This window comes from Phyllobates terribilis, unplaced genomic scaffold (genome assembly GCF_046119375.1).
Source record: "Phyllobates terribilis strain yellow unplaced genomic scaffold, ASM4611937v1 Scaffold_2__4_contigs__length_985480577, whole genome shotgun sequence".
NCBI classification, from domain to species: domain Eukaryota; kingdom Metazoa; phylum Chordata; class Amphibia; order Anura; family Dendrobatidae; genus Phyllobates; species Phyllobates terribilis.
The window spans coordinates 848,671,257-848,692,065 of record NW_027362762.1 but is presented as its reverse complement, the minus strand read 5'-3'; the positions used below and the strand labels follow the sequence as shown (position 1 = coordinate 848,692,065).

General features: G+C 43.0%; 1 protein-coding gene across 1 annotated transcript; it reads left to right on the top strand.

Moving 5' to 3' along the window:
- The first annotated feature begins 1,199 nt into the window (after positions 1-1,199).
- Positions 1,200-20,662, top strand: RSKR (ribosomal protein S6 kinase related). Its single transcript, XM_073670771.1, has 12 exons — positions 1,200-1,312; positions 1,582-1,830; positions 3,619-3,702; positions 3,785-3,853; positions 7,914-7,983; positions 8,205-8,312; positions 11,859-11,899; positions 13,805-13,832; positions 13,923-14,012; positions 17,554-17,642; positions 18,233-18,343; positions 20,093-20,662. Exons 1-12 carry the CDS (start codon positions 1,286-1,288, stop codon positions 20,315-20,317), a joined length of 1,191 nt encoding a protein of 396 aa, XP_073526872.1. The 5' UTR covers positions 1,200-1,285; the 3' UTR covers positions 20,318-20,662.
- Positions 20,663-20,809: the final 147 nt, after the last annotated feature.

Here is a 20,809-nt window from a genome sequence, read left to right as displayed (position 1 = left end):
CATGGTATCCAAACAGAAACTACAGATCCAGTCAACAGGTCTCGGCAGTTCTGACTTATTCATGACCAGGCATATCTGCTTATACATGTTGAGCATACAGCATCTGTGGTTTCTCTCTGGATAACATATTATAACTATTAAAGAAAACAAAAAGGTCAAGTTTTAATGGAGCTTTGCTTTGGTGCAGGATTAATGTTTTGTTTTAAATGACATTTGTGACTTTATAAACCAGTGTTATATCTTAAATTTGATGGAATTCCAAGACTGTGGCATTATTTTACCCACAAAGTAAGCCTATGTTCACATAGCAGTTTAGCATACGTTCAGTGGCTCCGTTGGGGCTTATGTCCGAAGTGCAGCAAAACAGGATTCAGGCATATGTACTGACTGATTGAATGGGACCATTAACTGTAGTGATGCAGACTGAGTCACAGTGTGCTCTGTCAAACTTACTTTTCAGCCGCATAAGCCTAGTAAAGATGGACAGCGAGATGTGTGAGCTGTCTTCATTAGCTCCGATATCAGAGCGCAGTTTTACTTGCACTTATTTCCTCTTATTGTGCTTTCATCCTTATGTATAGCCTGTTTTCTCTGCCCTCCCTAAGTCTGTAGATACTTTCCCGTCTTTCCACATTGTGGACGTCTCTCATGCGACTCTCAGAGTTTGAGCCGAATGTCATTAGCATAATCAACCCAATTCTCTTGCATGAGAGAATAGATGGCCGTGTGACCCTTAGAACAATCTCCTTCAGCAGCTTATCCCCAAAGTTATTGAGGCACAGACGCTGACGCTTTCACTGCCATCATCTGTACTCCAAATGAGTACATTCTGATATCAATGCAGCTAAAGGCAGCCAAATAGACTGGAGAAAAACAGGGGTTGGATGACACTTATATGCAATTTTTTACAAGAATGTAGACAGATACCCTAATAAAGTGATATGTAAAGTTTCATAACTTTCCATGCTGGAGAAAATTATTAAAAAAAATAATAATAATACAAGTTTAGTTACTTTTTAATTGTCTGTCCTGTAACAAAAAAAGAATCATAGATTCCAAAAAATCAATGTTATGATATCCAGATATCTATGTGGAGTGCACTCATGAATTATCAATCTAGAGGGATGCATAAGTAATGACCAGCGCTTAGAAAAAGATTAAAGTTGTTTGTCAAACTAAAGCGGATTAGCCGTTCACGTGACCCAACACACAGATCACAAAATGTCCGGGGGGGGGGCCATGAAAGCACATCCATCCAAGCATGTAAACTGACAGGAGTAATGAAATGGGAGCCGCAAGCAGCGACGCCAAGGTAGGAGAACAACACAGAGTTATACAATGGAGACATATTACTTTTCTTTATAAAAGTGATATTGAAACTGATAATTCCAAAAGTTCCACTGGATGTGGCAATGTTTGGGAATCTGATTAGAGAATTCCTGACAATATGATTCATCTCTACAAAGTGAAAGGTTCAATGTGTTCTTCCATATATATCTATGATATAGGGCCGGCAGCGGGGCTGGGTATAACAGAGGCTGGTAGTTGCTGTCTTCTGTGATGTCCCTTCTTGTACCGCAGAGTTACACCTCTTTTTCACCCAACCTCTGGGTTCCTCCCTGGAAGGGTTTGTGGAATGGGGAAATCCAGACTTCATCACGACTGAACCAGCTGTGGGACGCTGGAAGTACAGTAAAGAACAGGCTTAAGACAGCGCACCAGGCTAGCCCTCCAGAAGAGAAGGTGGCCGAGCGGAGTCTCCCACAATGTATATCCTTATTCCTGCCAGAGTTCCCAGTTTGGTCTCCGACTGCACAGCCAGAGTTAAAGGTCTCTATTATATGTAAATGTGAATAAGCATTTATTGTTTAAAGGGATTTCCAGGACTTTGATATTGAGGGTCAATCCTTTGGATAGGTCATCAATATCAGAAGGGGTTCACACCTGGCACCCACATATCAACTGTTGGCACAGAGCTGCAATACCACTGCTCCGTGTACACTGCTTAGTGGCCATTCTTGTGATTGCAGCTCAACACCCATTCACTTCAATAGGAGCTTAGCTGCAGTACCCAAGAATGGCCACTAGACAGAGTACGGAGCTGTGCTCCTCTCCTGATTGCAGCATAGAGCTGCTCACGGCTGATCAGTGGGGTACTAATTGTCAGACCTTTACTGACCTGATATTGATGACCTATCCTAAGGGTAGGGTCACACCAGCGTATTTTTTCTCATTCGAGAGAATCGGGCTGAGTATGCTAATCACATTCTGATCAAAATTTGATCACATTGTGATCCGATTTTCTTGGATAAGGAGAAGATGGAAACGTTTTCTCCATTCTCATCCCATGAAAATCAGACTGCACTCAGATGTCATCCAAGTGCAATCAGATGTTTTCCACAGACTCACTAACTTTCATGGGCGAGTGCAATCTGAATGTTGGATGTAAATCTTGACTATTTTAGGGCAAGCTCTGTCCGTGTAAGAAATATGATATGTGCACGGCCCCATAGAATAACATTGGTCCGAGTGTGAACCGATGTTTTGTTGAATCGCACTAAGACTGATAATAATATAGTCGTCTGCACGAGCCCTAAGGATAGGCCATCAGTATCAAAGTCCTGGACAACCCCGGTAACATCGAAACATTGATTGCCATACCATCCATAGAGATTTACAGAGTGAATAGCTCCTGATCATCATGGAATTGAGGTTGTGGGGGGACTGGGGATTGGGGTCCGTAGCTCCACTTGATTCATTGTTGCATTTGTGCCTTTTTTTTTCTGTTGGGATTTTGGTGTTTTTAGCATCTTTTTCATTTGCACGATATTCATCTTTTTTTGTAGTCTATTTTAGGTGTCCTCCTGTACTTTTTTTTAGTTCACTATTGTGGGCAGAAATTCGGGTTTCCAAATGTTTTTGTCTGATTCTTCATTTGCAACTTTTTAAAAAAAAAAAAATCACAATCGCAATTTTTTTTTTCCAACATCATTTTTATTTGAGTTTTCATGACACAAATACACAAGATCCATTAAATGTTACATAGAGAGGTAAGGGTGCCCGTACACAGACTGGGCCTATAACACCTCTATTCACATATTTAATTGGTATAACAGAAATATCTTTCTTCACAGATCAAAATCAAAGCTAGAATTCTTCAAAATGTAACTAATAATTGAGTACATACGAAAAAAATAAAAAAATAAATAAAACCAACAAAATGAATTAGTTGACAGTATGTCTTATATCTCATTGAAGCCATCATGGAAAATTAATGCATTTGTATCTATGCCAGAAGTCCTGGCCATTTCACGCAATTTTTATACCATTTTATCAAACTTGCGACTTTTTGAGCTAAAAAAAACTTGCAGAAAAGGAAAAGACAAAAAAAATGACTATTTTTGACTTTGTGCAAACTTCATGAACTATGTGCGCCATTTTCATACACCATATAAAAAAAAACTGCAAATGATAAATAAAAGTACATTGAAAAGTTTTATGACTTTTCTATAGTCAATAAACAAAAACAAAAAAATACTTAAAGAGGGGTTTGTGAAATTACCCCTATAAGTTTTGTGACTCCTTTTAGTGAAATAACCAATATTTCATGTGTTACAGATTTTAGGTTGTGTTGCTAAAGGATCCCTTGGTCCAGTACTCAAGGTGTTAAATTGCACCGAGCAAAAGATCTTTGCCTTAAAGGTGAGACACCAATTTTCACATTTTCCAAATGTTTTGACACCTTGATGTTCATGGTTGACACATGAACTCGTGTTATTCTCAGGTATTACCCAAAGGGGAGGTTCTCCGACGCAACACCCTGAAACAATGTAAAGAGGAGGTCAGCATACAGGTACGACTACTCCTCTGGGTGGAGGGAACTGAAGTGTAGGAAGGGAAATCCATCAAAATCATATTTTAGTATTATTACAAGGTCACATTGCTGAAGTCTGTGACCGCCACTGACTTTTTAAAGAAAATGCCCCAAATAATGTGGCAGAGAGAAAAAAGGGGTTATCGAATGAACGACACTGATCACTCATCCACAGGATAGGAAATAAATGTTTGATCAATTGTTGTCTAATTCTTAGAACCACAATTGAGACCAAGAATAGGGGTTATGAGTCCCCTGAATGAATGAAGCAGTAGTGATCATGTGTGATCACCGCTCTATTCACTTGTATAAGTCTATGGAGTCAGCTGTTTATATAAACTGTAAATGGAGCGGTGGTCACATATTCTCACTACCTCTACATGGGGGATGCGAGATCTCCATTTTCATGATTAATTGTTATCCCAGTAGCAGGACCCCCACAGATCATATATTTATCACCTATCGTGTGGATCTGAATGGCACTTTGCTTTAGAAGGTTGTGCCAGATTTTCTGAAATTGAAATCTCTGTACAGTGTGAAAGGGGGGTTAAGCTGTCTATTGAGCCCCCTGATTCTAAAGAGTCGTGGTAATGTGAGGTCACAGCGTTCACACTAACATGATCTTCTCACAATTATGTATATGACATTTCAGAGGGTAGATTTGAACAGATCTCCTTTTTTAAGGGAACTTGTCACCAGGTTTTCCCAATATAGACTAAACATGCTGCCATTGAGCTCTCTTTTACAGCATTCTAGTAAGCTCTATGTATGTCCTCAATCCCCTCTACAAGGCACAAAAAAAAGAGCTTTTATTGTACTCACAGACTGCGCAGTCCGGATCGATGGGCGTCTCAGGTCTTGATCCTGTGCCTCCTCTCATCTTACGATCGCCGTCCTCCTTCCCTACTTCATGTGGATGACGCGTCCTATGTCATCCATACAGTTTCCTATGTCATCCACAGTGTCCTCCATCGCGCTCCTGCGCTGGCACTCTTCTCTGCCCTGCCGAGGGCAGAACAAAGCACTGTAGTGCGCATGCGCCATCTTTATCTACTGGTCAACAGCGGTCTTGGGCCTTTCCTGTTGCATGCGCACTACAGTGCTTTGTTCTGCCCTCGGCAGGGCAGAGAAGAGTGCCAGCGCAGGAGCGCGATGGAGGACACTGTGGATGACTTAGGACGCGTCATCCATATTAAGCTGGGGCGTACATAGAAATCATGGGGCCCCATAGCAGAAGCTCTAATTGGGCCCCCCCCCCCAAAAAAAAAAAAAATTATTATTGGTGTCACAGAAGAGCAGATCTCACAACTTTCCAGCCTTTACTCAGTAATTTTCCTCCTGCTGAAGTCCTAGATTCCTCTTTCATTACCCCATAAAGTATTATGCAAACAAAAGGGCCTGCCAAACACAGTATGATACCCCCATGGTGAATTCCTCCAGATTAGCCTCCACATGCACAATATAACGACCCTATTGTACCCCACTTCAACTCCCAAGGCAAAGTATGCTGACCCTAACACAGTATGATCCCCCAACTGTGACTCCTAAACATCCCTCCATACAGTATAATGGGCCTACATACAGTATAAAGGCCCCACAAAGCCCTCCAAACAGTCTAATGGCCCCCACACAGCCCACCAAACAGTATGATGGACCCCACACAAACATTCACATCATATAATTGCTTTCATACAGTATAATGGCCCCCTCATAGCCCTCAAAATATTATAATGGCCCCACATAGCCTTCCATATAGTATAATACACACCCCATAATCCTCCATATAGTATAATGCGCCCCCCATAATCCTCCATATAGTATAATGCGCCCCCCCACAATCCTCCATATAGTATAATGAACTTCCCATGGTCCTCCATAGAATATAATGCACTCCCCATAGTCCTCCATACAGTATATTACACACCCCATAGGGTAAAATGTAGCCCCAATATAGTATAATGCTCCCCACAGTCCTGCAGTATTATGGGCACCACGTACTCATTGATTTTAAAATACCGTAGATTTTAAATAAGCCAACCCAAGTATAAGCCGAGGCCCCTAATTTTATAACAAAAAACTGGGAACATGTTTTAACTCGAGTATAAGCCTAGGGTGGGAAATGCAGCAGCTACTGGTAAATTTCCCCATCCTGGTATGTATGGCCCCCTCATCCCCCAATCCTGGTACGCATGGCACCCCTTATCCCCCAATCCTGGTACGCATGGCACCCCTCATTCCCCAATCCTGTTATGTGTGGCACCCCTCATCCCCCAATCCTGGTACGCCTGGCACCCCTCATCCCCCATTCCTGGTATGTGTGGCCCCCTCACCCCCCAATCCTGGTAGGTGTGGCCCCCCTCAACCCCCAATCTTGGTATGTGTGGCCCACCTCAGCACCCAATCTTGGTATATGTGGCCCCCCTCACCCACCAATCCTGGTATGTGTGCCCCCCCTCAACCCTGGTATGTGTGGCCCCCCTCAACCCCTAATCCTGGTATGTGTGGCCCCCCTCACCCCCCAATCCTGGTATGTGTGGCCCCCCTCACCCCCCAATCCTGATATGTGTGGCACCCCTCATCCAGCAATCCTGGTATGTGTGGCCCCATCACTGCACACACAAAAAAATAAACACTTATACTCACCTTCCTTCCTCACCTCTGCTCCAGCGCTGCTGTGTCCTGTCTGCCAGGCAGCTCATGTCAGCATCTGAGCAGCGTGCGCTTTCAGATACCGAGGTGAGCTGCTGCTGCTGACGGCATATTCACTCCTCTCCACGCCGGGACAATGGGCATGGAGAAGCGTGAATATGCATTCTCTTTAGTAGCGGGCACTGTCAGCAGGAGCCGCGGCTCAACGCTCCTCCGTGCCCGCTACTAAAGAGAATGAAATTCCCTCTTCTCCATGCCAAGGGAGTGGAAAAGAGGGAATATTAATTTCCCTTTAGCAGCGGGCACACGTGGTAGCTACAGCAGCGGCTACTGCATGTGCCTCGCTCCTCCGCCACCGCAACCCCCTCCCCCCCCCAGGAAAATAGAATACTCACCTATCCTCCTTGGGCCCCATAGCAGTGGCGTGGCCTGCCGCCATTGGCGGTGCGCCACTGGCAGGGTGGCAATCGCAGGAAGAGAGGAGGAACTGGATCAAGATCAGAGACGCCCATCAGACTGGACCACGCCGTCTATGAGTATAATAAAAATCCCTTTTTTGTGTCTTACAGAGCAGATTGGAGACTTATAGACATCATACCAGAATGCTGTAAAAGAGGGCTTAAAAGTGATGGCGTTACTTTATATTGGGAAACCTGGTGATAGGTTCCCTTTAAAGTGCCTTCGCATAAGGCTGAACATGAACAAGTTCTTTTGAGCTCAATAGAAGTTCTTATTTCACAATATCAACAAAATAAAATAATGAATCAGAAACCTTCATATTTTTTTTTTTTAGCTCATCCAAATCTGAAATCAGACAGATGTTAAACTTGAAATTTTGACTTCTTCAATCATGCAGCATATTCTTTATTTCTTAAGACCATATTTTTTCCTATAGAAAAGAATACACTCATCCTTGTTTTTATCTATATTTACTTTGAGAATTTATTCTTCATTTTTTTGGGAAAAAAATATTTCTGAATCTACAGATGGAAAACGAAATGGCTCAACATAGAGACAACACAATACAGCCACAGGGAATAGCCACTTTTAACTATCCCTTTTTATTTGAAGGGTTGCCTGAAAAAAAAAAAATTTGCAGGTTGCCTAGTTTCTTGGATCCCCATTTCATGGCTACCATTGAAATCAATAGGCTATCCATATGGTGCACGGACACAGTGGGTTCTCCATAGTGACAGATAACCTTTGTAGCCGCTGTCCACTTTGGGTGATGCCATAGTGATACCAGAATGTCATAATAGGATTTTCTAAACCTGAGAACACATAATACATGTTTCTACTATGTGTATTATGTTGCTGAATATTTCTACTGTATTTCTGTACGATTATGTGATTGAGATTTTGTTGATTCTGCTCTTTCCTTTGGTACCAGAGGCAGGTAAAGCATCCATTCATCCAGTGTCTTGGAGAGAGCTGGCAGGGTCAGCACCATCTTTTCATCAGTGAGTGCCATATTTGCAGTTTATAAATCATGTTCATTTTATCCTTTAGTGCACTGAAGTATTCTGCCTATTTGTGCAATTACTAAAGAAGGTTATGACCAATGTCGCATCTAATACAGCAAAAATCTGTTTTAAATTAATAAGTAGTCATTAATAATAATGTTTCAAATATATATTCTAAAAGATGATTTGAGACATGACGTTCTGTCTCTTTGTGACAGTGTGCAACTACTGTAGCTACGGGGACTTGTATTCCTTGTGGATGTCTGGCAAGCACATTGATGAAGACACAATAAGGTTATTTGCTGCTGAACTGGTGTCTGTTTTAGGTAAGTTTTATAGTCTGAACATAGAATATAGGAAGTAATAAAGGGGGCACAATGCTGGTAATGGTTCAACGCTGTCATGGCAGTAACTCGCAGGCCTTCTCAGCGCCCCTCTACTCACCGTGCGGTTTCTCCCCTTGTCAGGCCATCACACTGCGTCTGCTTCTTGCAGCAATTCTGCATCTGCTTGTGTCATTCATTTAGCCTTAGGAGTGTGTGGCTGTTCTCTGCAGGAATTTAACACTGCTGGATCCTGCACAGATTAGGTTCCCCGGCCTATCCCGTGCTAGCAGGGCCTTAATTAGGCAGCTCTGCCTACTAGTGATGAGCAAGTATGTACTGTTAACCCTTTCGGCAAGCATGCTCAGGTGCTTGCCAAGTATTTGCTGCGTGCTTGGCACTTATGTTATTGTCGCTGCGGCTGCAAGTGTCACTGCTGTTAGACAACTCACTCATCACTACTACCTACCATTCCCTGCCCGAACGCTGTTTTCTATCCTGTTAGCACTCATTCATGCATTCCGTTTTATTCCGCTTACCGTTACTGATCCGGCTTGTATACCCATCAAGGCCGGCTCCAGGTTTTCGTGGGCCCCAGGCAAAAGAGTCTCAGTGGTCCCTTTAACACATACCACGATTCATGATGCACAGATACAGCGGAGAAATATGGGTATACAACACAGGGCCCAGGCTGTCCCCTCATCCTTCACATAGGCAGACATGCACACATGCACAGTAGGCAGACACACACACACACACACATAGTATGCAGACACACACACACAGTAAGCAGACATGCACATGCACAGTACGCAGACATGCTTACACACACGCACAGAAAGCAGACATGCAGACACAAAGTACGCAGACATGTGCACACACACAGTACACAGACCTGCACACAAATGCAGACATGCCCACACATACACATGCACATGGTACACAGATATGCACACATACAATACGCAGACACGCACATACACAAACATATACAGTACACAGATACGTACAAATACATATTTGAACACAAATTCTTAAAAACACATATAAAACAGACATAAATATATATACACAGTCATACACACTGACATACACAGACATTCATATCATACATGCACACAGACACATTAGAAATATTTTTAATATGGGGATTGGAGAAGGCGTGTGGCTGTGCATGGCCGGCGGCGTGTGTTTGATGGCCATCACAGACATGGCCCTGGACCATCAGGGGGGGGCATTTGCCAAAGGGGCCCGGGCCGCTCCCCCAGCATCTATGAAGGACCTCTGGTGCTGTTTGATGGGCTTCACTATACCAGACATGGCTGTGCGCAGTGCACTGTGCGGCTGTGTCTGGTAGTAATGACACAGCAGGGGCGACACACAAGCACAATTAAAGGTGCAGTGTCGATCCTGCGGTCATTACTACCAGACACACCTGCACAGCGCACTGCGCGTGGCCATTTCTGGTAAAGTGACAGCAATCAAGCAGCGCCAGTGGTCCTGCACCAATGCTGGGGGAGCGGCCAGGGCCCCGATGGCGACTGGGCCCCCCTGATGGTTCAGGGCCCTGGCACTTGCCCGGGTGCTGACGCTGGCCCTGATATCTGTCCTGACTGAACTCTCTGTTCAGGACCTCAGATGCATTTACTGATTCTGTGCTGCCTGCCCCAACCTCGGACCGTTTAACTATGCCTCTGCCTCGCCCCTTTGTACCTCGCAACGTGCCTCTGACCCTACAGTCAGCCACTGCTGACGCGGGGACTGCCCAGGAGTTGTACCTGTTGACTACCAGCAGAAAAGCCAATCCTAACCATGAGAGGCTCTAGTTATGCCTACTGCCTCTCCTAGGTAAGCTCGACCCATGGTGCAGTGGGTCCACACCCACCAGTCTTACAAACGCCCCCTAGAAAAAGGGTTGATTCCCTACCTATGTCTTGTAGGAAAAAATGGCATTACACAATGAGGTGGATTTTTATGATGGTGATTGTGCACTCCCCAAATTTTCTAATTGCAACATTTTATAATAAATGCATAAGAAAAATGTATTACTGTTTCACCTAATTTAATACACTACTTTACTACTTATGCCAAAACTTAAAAATGTCAAGAAGAAAGTAAGTGGTGGACTTTTTGGAGTGAAAAATGACTTCTTTATGAGTGGATTTCTATGTAAAAGTCACAAAAAAGTGGCCTATTCTAGACAGGTGATAGCTCTCTTAAAGGAAAAGTTGTGGAACAAATACATTTACGTTGCAACAATTACTAACATTCATAAAATGGCACAATTTGCACAAAATACTTCACTAATATGCAACATTTGACGCATTGATCTTCTGCTCTTTTCTAACACTGGGAAGTGTACTACCATGCTGCGAAACTTGCACTGGTGTAATTCCCTCCAAATATATAACTGAGGTGCGATATTTCCAAAAAAATATATTACTGAAGTTCAATTGGGTACACCAAAGATTAAGGGCAATTGATGCTTCTACTCAATACTGAGCAAAGGGTCTGAATACTTATGACCATGTGATATTTCAGTTTTTCTTTTTTAATAAATTTGCAACAATTTCTACATTTCTGTTTTTTTCAGTCAAGATGGGGTGCAGAGTGTACTAAAGTAAAAAAAATGAACTTTTTAGAATTTACCAAATGGCTGCAATGAAACAAAGAGTGAAAAATGTAAAGGGGTCTGAATACTTTCCGTACCCACTGTACATGTGAGCCAGGGCCTGAATGTTTACCTCTCACTTTTTTGCTTTGATTGTTGTAACTGTAGAGGGGGGATCCAGGTGAACCCTGCCCAAGGGCCTATGCACATGGCAAAGCCACATTCACAGATATTATTTTGCAGGACACTGAGTACTTATTTCTAGAGGTAAATACCTATGTAATATGGTATGTGATGGAGCATACCTTTTTTTTTTTTTACTTTTATCTGTTCTGCTTTACCATTAATTCTAAGAACAGGGGTTTCCGAAATCCCCAGTGTGAATGTAGCTGTGGTGGCTAATGCTCAAGCACTGTTCTTTTCCCTTCTATGTGACAGACAGGGTACTTTGGGACCCCTATTCCTGATTTCGGTAAGGATTGGTCAACCCCCCAGTGATAGATGTGTTTAGTAGGAAAAAAACCTTTACCAAATAAAACAAGTGGAGGACTAAGGCAGGGTTCAGACGGCCATATTGTACCACAATACCCATACTGACCATGGGTCTCCTCATCCAAACTCAACAACCTCTTAGGTATAGGAGACACGCAGTTGTTCCGGGCATTGAGGTCCGTATACAGATGATGAAATATGGCCATCTGAACCAGGCCTGACACTTACCTGACCCACAATAGTCTCTACAAGCTCCTAATATAAGCAGAAATTTACCTTTCTAAAGGTGGTTCAGGTCCGTGAAGGTTTACTTGTTCCATTCTAAGATGGCTCCTTGGTTTCCAGTCCTTGGGTGTCCCCAAAAAAACTGAGTCCAGAGACAATTGTCCATTTTTTACCCCTGTAATGTAGAAAGCAACTACTAAATTGTATGCTTTACTCCACAGCGTATCTTCATGATTTGGGTATCATACACAGAGATGTTAAGGTAAGATTGCAAACTATCACAAAAGATTTATTGTCCATATTACTTGACTTAATTGTGCTCACATTGAATTACTTAAAGGGGTGGTCCGAAGTCAAACTAAATTTCCTTCTAAATCCCTATCTATTTAGTGCCGTAATCTAAGCTATTTTCTAATATACTTGTATTAAAAATTCCCCACCATTCCCTAACTACACTGTCTAACTGTTATTCTATTTTTTCCCCCTATTTCCTGTGTGATGACGCTGTCCCTGCTGTGTCCCTCCCTGCGATATTATGAGTCGGCAACAGAGCGGTGTCAGAATACCCGGCATGCGGGAGACCAGTGACGTCACTAGCGGTTGCGGCACTAGTCTCCTGCACGCCGGGTATTCCCACACCGCTCTGTTGCCAACTGATTATTACTGATATGAGCCAACAACAGAGCGCACACTGTCACTGTGCAGATGCCCCCTGCTCTGATGATGCTTTGTTTGAGTATCCCAGGATGCACTATGATTTTCAAATGAAGCATTATCACACAGAAAATAGGGGAAAAAATAGAAAAGCATTATAATAGTACAGTTAGGAGATTTTTAATAAAAGTATATTAGAAAATAGGTTAGATGATGGCACTAAATAAATAGGGATTTAGAATGAAATTTAGTTTGACTTTGGACCACCCCTTTAATTTCTTAAAGGAATTGTCTGAGAAGTAAAAACTTTTTTTCTAACCATTTACATCCCAAACAACCCATGTAAGGTAAAAATGGATCTAATGCATATGTAATTTCATTAAAGGAATTTTCCAATCTGGCCAAACTCTCTTTCAAAATGCAATCTCCATAGCCACTAGTCCATTGCTGCATGCTACGGCAGGAAAAGCTGTGGTTTGCTTCAGTTTTTGCTCCAGGGTAGGGATGAGTGGATCCATCGAAGTTCGGGTTGGAACTTAGTCCAAAGTTGGTTCAGTTACCAGAACACATCCCCGAACTTTAGCAAGAACTCGAACCCCATAGAAGTCAATGTGGACCCAAACTTTGGTCTCTCTCGCTCTCTCTCTATCTGCATCATGCTGTGGGGATGTTTTTCGGCATCAAGGACAGGGAAAATAGTTAGTGCAGAGGGGAAGATGGATGGTGCGAAATACAGGGATATTCTTGAGCAAAACCTGTTTCAGTCTGTCAGAGATTTGAGACTGAGATGGAGGTTCACCTTCCAACAAGACAATGACCCAAAGCATACTGCTAAAGCAACACTCGAGTGGTTAAGGGAAAACGTGTAAATGTTTTGGAGTGGCCTAGTCAAAGCCCAGACCTTAATCCAATAGAGAATCTGTGGTCAGACTTGAAGATTGCTGTTCGCCAGAGGAAACATCTAACTTGAAGGAGCTGGAGCAGTTTTGCCTTGAGGAATGAACAAAAATCCCAGTGGCAAGATGTTGAAAGCTCATAGAGAGTTATCCAAAGCGACTTGCAGCTGTAATTGCCACAAAATGAGGCTCTACAAAGTACTGACTTTAGGGGGGGTGAATAGCTATGCACACTGAAGTTTTCAGTTATTTTGTCCTATTTGTTGTTTGCTTCACAATAAAAAAGAAGTCGTAGGCATGTTCTTTACATGAGGTGATGCAAACCCTCAAAAAAAAACAGTGAAATTCCAGGTTGTGAGGCAGCAAAACATGAAAAATGCCAAAAGGGGTGGTGAATACTTTTGAAAGCCACTTTATGGTTAGTCATTAGTGGCAAGTTATCTGGTGTAACAATCCTGCTGACCACAAAAGGTTCAGACACATATGTGGGACATTTTAGGTTACTAATATCAGATATGTCAGTCATATTATTGTTTTGTATCTTTGATGTTTCAGCTTGTAATGTAATATTTCATATGTGTGGGTTCAGCTTATACATTTTCCTGATCCTTTTTCAGATGGAAAACATACTACTAGATGAGAGAGGTAAGTAAAACTAGGCAACATTTAATATAATTTACCAAATCATATCTGATTCCTGCTGTTTGTAGCCACAAAATTGTTACTTTTTTTCAGGACACTTGAAATTGTCAGATTTTGGACTTTCCAGACAGCTTACTTTTGGAGAACGTGCATGCACCATCTGTGGGACCCTTCATTACATGGGTAAGTAATAGTGTTGAGCGAGTATGTTCTGTTCCGAGTACGCTCGGCCGAGCTCCAAGTATTTTCAGCTGCTCGGTGATATGGTTGAATCGCTTCCGTGTGCAACTGTTTGACAGTTTTATTACATGTGAGGAATGTGTAAGAAATAGACATTCCTCCCATGTATTAAAACTGTCAAACAGTCGCAAATCATGTACGTGGGAGCGATTCAACCTTATCACCGAGCAGCTGTAAATACTCGGAGCTCAGCCCGCGCATACTCGGCGAAAGGGTTAATAGAACATACTCGCTCAACACTAGTAAGAAATGAACTGATTAAAACGGTTGGTAAAATTAGTCACATTAATTTTTTATAAACTTGTTTTTACTTTGACCTAAATGCACCAGGACGCAAAACATTGAATTCTATCATTAGTAGTACTTTTCCAAAGAAACTAAATCAACCACCAAACCTTGAGACCACTGAAATGGCTTATTTGCTGTTTCCAAAATGTTTAAAGAAGCAGTGCAGTGATTTTTTTCCCCATTCCTGCAACCCTAATTTCATTGCCTATCAATATCTGCACTTCACTTATATATGCACTCACTTTCCTACAATTCAGCCTTCATTTTAATCCCTTGAGACTGACACCACCTTGATTCCCAGATTTCATCTGCATTTTGTTCCTTTTCACGCTCTTAAACAAGGAGAGATTTTTAATCTCATTGTTTAATGCTCATTGTGTAGATTACCGGCCACTGCTGCAGTCCAGCTCTTTTTAATAGAGTTTCTAAGCACTGATCTAAAGCTGGCCGGATAGCTGGAGTGCACAATTTAGCCAACTTTAGTGCTCCTGCACTCCTCCAATGATTTAAGAGTTAACACTGCCTTTGTTTGCAGCATTGGAGAGAGCACAGTTTGTACCATCAGTGCAACCATGCAGCTTTTCAGAACTTTTAATCTTCAGGTGTTACTGACGCACCTCCTGGGGGGTACTCATTAGCCGGGTCAGTCGATGCTGGGGGATGTCACAGTGGCAGTGACCCGGTCCGTGACCCAGGGCGGTCAATAAAAGGGGAAAAGTAAACGGGGAATAAAGTTTTTATAGAGTTTAATGTTCGTGACTAGGGTTGAGCGAGTATGTTCTGTCCGAGTATGCTCGGGCCGAGCTCCGAGTACTTACAGCTGCTCGGTGATATGGTTGAATCCCTCCCGTGTGCATGATTTGCAACTGTTCGGCAGTTTTATTACATGTGAGGAATGTGCAAGAAATAGACATTCCTCACATGTAATAAAACTGTCAAACAGTTGCAAATCATGGACACGGGAGCGATTCAACCATATCACCGAGCAGCTATAAATACTCGGAGCTCGGCCCGAGCATACTCGCCGAAAGGGTTAATAGAATATACTCACTCAACACTATTCGTGATGCCACCTGTGGTGTGCAGCTATATGGAGCCGCTGCTGCGGTGCAGATCCACTGCAATTATTCAAGGACACAGTGGAGTGCAGTCTTCAGGTTTTACTCACAGTTGTTAAGTTCCTCAGGTTACACTTTCCAGATTATAACCGCCCACGTCGTCCTGTGTCCACCAAGGAAGGGTTTCATCAGCTCTCAAGTATTTCAGGAGTACTTAAACGGGACGCCGTTCTATGTTCCTTTCTCGGTCGTCTTCCCTGCGCTGGCTCTCGCCGTCCTGCCTTGCGCCTCACAATCAGTGTCCCAAGCCAGTGGCCTCAGGCCTTGTCGGGCGACGTGCTGTCCCTTGGACCCTATGCGGCCACCTTTTCGGCGATGTAATCGTGGTGGTTGGCAGCTGCACCTTGCAAGTACTATAGCCTCCGGTTATCTAGCTTAGCCTGATTATTCTCCACTAGTTTAGGGGTCGGTCCCCTCTGCGGCCTGATCCCTCAACGTCCACGTAGTTTCGGGCGCACGGGTGGCTTCCTGCACTCCCCGTGCCCCTGGGATCTCCTCTGTCTCTGGAGCCTTCCCTCTGCTCTCGTCCTCTCTCACTCTCTCTCCTGGGCATCTCAGACTAGACCCGCTCTCCTCTCTTCTCTCAACTCCTGCTCCAAGCACTGGAGCCAAGATCCTGGACCTCCTACACTGCTCTCCTGAGCAGGACTCGACCTTTCTAGATGCTTCCCTTTCTTCTTATACTTCTATTGACGGTGCTCCCCTGAGCTGCTTGCTCCACCCACACCCACTACATGGTTCTACCTCTCTTGGTCCCCCCCCTTCCAACCAGGGACAGGGTTCAGCATCGGATCAGTGCATCTTGCCCCTCCTGCTGGTCTGGAATGGTGTAGTGTTGGATGCAGGTGGATGGTCCCGGGTAGTACTCCCTCCTTACCTGAGAGTGAGTTACCACACCTCTGGGTGAGATGCAGTACCCCTGTGGCGACTGAACCCGCAGGGGCGCCACATTACCTTCCCCCAATAAGCAGGAAGCTGGGAGGCAGGTGCTCCTGAAGATGAAATTTGAGAAAACATGTTTAATATTTAACCATTTAATTCCCAAACTGCAGATTTAATGGTATAGAAAAATCTAAAGTATAGATGCTCCTAATTTACTGTATAGGCAAAATTACAAATAAAAGGTCATCAAGATATTTAGGGAAAGATTTCCTCCTGTACATGGATGTATAATGCTCCATTTGCACATAGCCGTCACCGTCAGAGTGCGTTAAATATTTGCTGTATCTCCGTAACCCTCTACTTTCATAAATAGCCATACAGAACACAGGGTTGTATATTGAATTTGTAGGAAATTCCACCTACAATATATAGTGTCATAATACATCAAATGCTCTATGTATTGCTTCCATGAGAGAATAGTTTACACTGAAGGCTTCATGTGCCCTGTACTGCTCACATGCTTTATACACTATGATTATAGTGCAAAACCTACAAAAGACAAAAAATATCTCATACCCTACCATCATTATATATAAATGTAAAGCAAAGTTGCATATGAAATATAGGGTACTTAGTGAACTATTTTTGATCAAAAAAAGTATACAAGCGGTCCCACCAGCGACAAGGTGACCCTAAATTGGGACGGTCCTACACTGTCTATATTAAAAACCTTACTGTATATCAAAGTTGAAGTAATGCATATAAAAGGGTAGACAAATAGAACCGGGTCCCAATATCAGACCACCCAAGCCCGTGGTAAGCTACATATATACTAACCAGCTCAACAAGGGGGATGCCACACCCCTAATTTGCACAGAATGCAAACAAGACAAAAAAAACAAGCAATATGAACTGAGGTCTAAGATGGTACACATGCAAGAAATAGGAGCATGTTCACACTAGCAAAAAGATGCAAAACCTACAAAAGACAAAAAATATCTCATACCCTACCATCATTATATATAAATGTAAAGCAAAGTTGCATATGAAATATAGGGTATACTATGATTATAGTGCTGATCAGTAACTGTCTAGAAAATCAGATCCATAAACCTAAACATTATCTATAAGACTTATAACGTTATACAATATACTGTATATGGTGCAGTGACTGATTTTTGCATTTGGTTTCTTAGCACCTGAAGTTCTGTCTGGGGGTCCTTATAGTCATTCGGCTGACTGGTTTTCCTTAGGAATCCTATTATTTGCACTCGCAGCTGGAAAGGTAAGAAAATTAATCTACAATGAAACTTGAAACAACTTTGTAATTCGTTTTGGTTTAGAATTTTTGATAGTTTTGTGCCCACAGCTCTTGTGCAGGTCTATGTGTCTCAATGTTAAAGGGCTTGTCCATTACTTGGACAATCCCTTCTCAGTTGGTGCACTATCCCTTATAAAATAATAACACTTATACTCCCCTCCAGTGCCAGTGTCATTCCAGCAATGTCGCCACTCGTTCTCCCTGGGGCTCGCATTACGTTGCTATGTCACGTGAGCCCTGCTGCCAATCTGGGTGACAGTTTTTCCGAAGGAAGTGAGAGTGAAAAGGCCGATGATTGGCTGCAGGGCTCGCATGACATAACATCACGGGAAGCACAGGAGAACCAGTGATGTCATCCTTGGAATGGCAGCAGCCATAGAGGTGAGAATAGGCAGTTGTTATTGTATAAGGGAGAATATAGCAATGAAGAAGAGGTTGTCCAAATAATGGACCACTTTAACAGAATACAAGCACACCCTGCATCATCTGATTCTACACTTATACTGTCATCTGTCCCCTACTTCTTGCTAACCTACTTCTTCTCTACCTTCTAGTTTCCGGTAGCCTCCACCACAGACCATTTGAGCATGCTGGAGAGGGTTAATGATGCATCATATGACGTTCCTGAGTCCGTTAGCCAATCTCTATCACATCTTTTAAAAGAGGTACTACAAACAAATATTAAAAGTCCACCAATCATTGGCGATAACATAAATCAATAGCGATGTTTGGTAACTCATTGTTCGACATAGTGCTGACAATTTTAGGGAATGCTATGGCGAAACCGACAGTGTCCATCAGTAGTCCCCTTTATCATGTTGTCCCGGTGTATAATGTGTGTGGTGGCCAATGAGTACCCTAGATATCCTCAGTATAGTCTGGTAGAATCCAAATCACACACGTAGTCCTGTCTGATGAGCCCCAGCCGGTGATGTCTTTACAGACAATCTCCAGGTGAAACAACTGCTCTTGCAGTGTGATAGCCATAGGTTAGGTGATAACTTGATGGGTCTGACCGCTGGGACCTGCACTGATCAGAAAACAGGGGGATATTTATCCCCAATGGGGAACTTTTATCCCTGATGTATAATAGGGCGGCAGATCAGACACCCGACCTCTGTTCCATTCATTCTCTATGCGGCAGCCTTATAGGCAATGACTGGAGTGGCAGGTCGAGCATGCACACTGCCACTTCATTCTAACAGGTTGTAACCTAGCTGGAAAGGACAGGATTAAATCCTGCAGTGTTTGATTAGAAGCACCTGCATGGTTTCTCTAAGAATCAGAAAGTAGATTCAGAGAAGCTGACCAGCCAAGATGTGAGCTATACCTGAGAGAGACACGTGCTGGGGTCTCTCTTTGAATGGAGTGACTGAGGAGTCAGTCAGTCTGCTGGATCTAGTAGAGGCAAATATGTTGGCTTGTGAATGCACAGACCATGGGCACCAGACTGGATGCATGTTGGAACTGAAGAAAGGCTAGAATCCCTCTCTGAGAAGAGAATGCACAGGCCGTGTGCAGAGAACCACAAGTATCAGTGGTTGATATGGGACACAGCTCTGTATGAGTAGCCAGGGTCTACACTGTTTAGTTGGAGCCTGGACAAGGATAGGGATTTATGTATATGAGTTTGTTTTGATGCTGTGCAACTGGTGGAAAGTAATAAAAAAGGCACGTGTTCGAACCAAAACTGCATTGCCTGTATGAACGCTTCCTTAGGCCTAATGCCTACTAGAGAGAGTGAATCCTTACAAGGTGTTAATGTTTCGCATTCTGCCGATCAATGTGGGTCTCAATAGTCAGACCTGTATTAATCAACAAGTTATCACGTATCCTGTGTATATATGGGTGATGGCTTGTTTTCACTGGACAACTTCTTTCAAAGGGTGTCTATCAGCACAAAATGACTGTTCAAACCAAGCAAAATCGCTCTGTGCATCCTAGATATGGCTTATCATTTCAGTGCACCTTTCCCCCTGTTTGGTTTTGTGTCTATCTCTGGCCTTTCTTTGGTGAGTGACAATTCCAGCTTTAAGGCGCTAAAGAAGAGCGGAGAGATGGAAAACAATTATGTGGGAGGGTGCACTGAACTGTTGGGCCATGACAAGAGTGTACCAAGTTCCTATGCTTGGTTTGAACAGTCATTTTATGCTGATAGACTCCCTTTAATGGGACTGAGCTGGAATAAAAGGCACAGCCACTACCAAAAGTGTGAATCTGTGCCTGGTTACCATCAGGGGGTCTTGGCACTTGCTGGAGCTCCACGATCTCTTCAGTCAGCCAAGTATCAGACACCAGTTTGATATTGATGACCTATCCTGACAGAAGGCCATGACTTTTGTAGTCCGGTAAAATGGCTAAAATTGAGTAAATCCTGAGAGTTTATTCATACAATTTTATCATTATTTCTTTAGCTCTTGTGTAAAGTTCCACGACAGAGGCTCCGGTATCTCCATCAATTCAAGAGCCACATTTTCTTCAGAGGAATGACTTTTGATCCTGCACTGCTCCAAAAATTCCCAGTTGACCTTGTCATAACAATGCGGAAATCAGAAGTTGCCGTACCGACAGACTTTGGTGGTTTTGAAGACTTTGAACGCGATTTAACACAAACTCTTCAATTTCCCTGCCCAGCCTAAGGGTTGAAATAATCCAAGAACATTCACCTCAATGAGGCCAGTAACTTTCAATTGTAGTTAACAGGCCTGATTATGAATGTTACATAATGTCTATTAAAATCAATGGGCTATAGCCCTGTAGTGCTCTGACATGCTGTGTCCTTCACAGAAGGAATTGCTCTTTGTAGAAGCTCTGGCCAATTGATTACATGTTTCCCAAATGTCCCTTTTTAAGTAGGACAGACCCTAGTCACTACAAATGTCCCAAATCTTCCTATCCCTCTTTGCTCTGGTTTTTCTACTATGTTGCCATTAAAATCAGCTGTGTGGTTCCGAATTGCATAGTAGATCTCCAGCTGTATATTTCACTGTAGCACACACCATTGATTTTTTTAATCAATGTGTAAATGTATACTGTTTACTTTTATAGACATGCTGGAATAAAATGGATCTTTCACACAAGTGTTCCAACAATTTGAGGTTTGCCATGCTTTGCTCAGAACTGCAACGCTC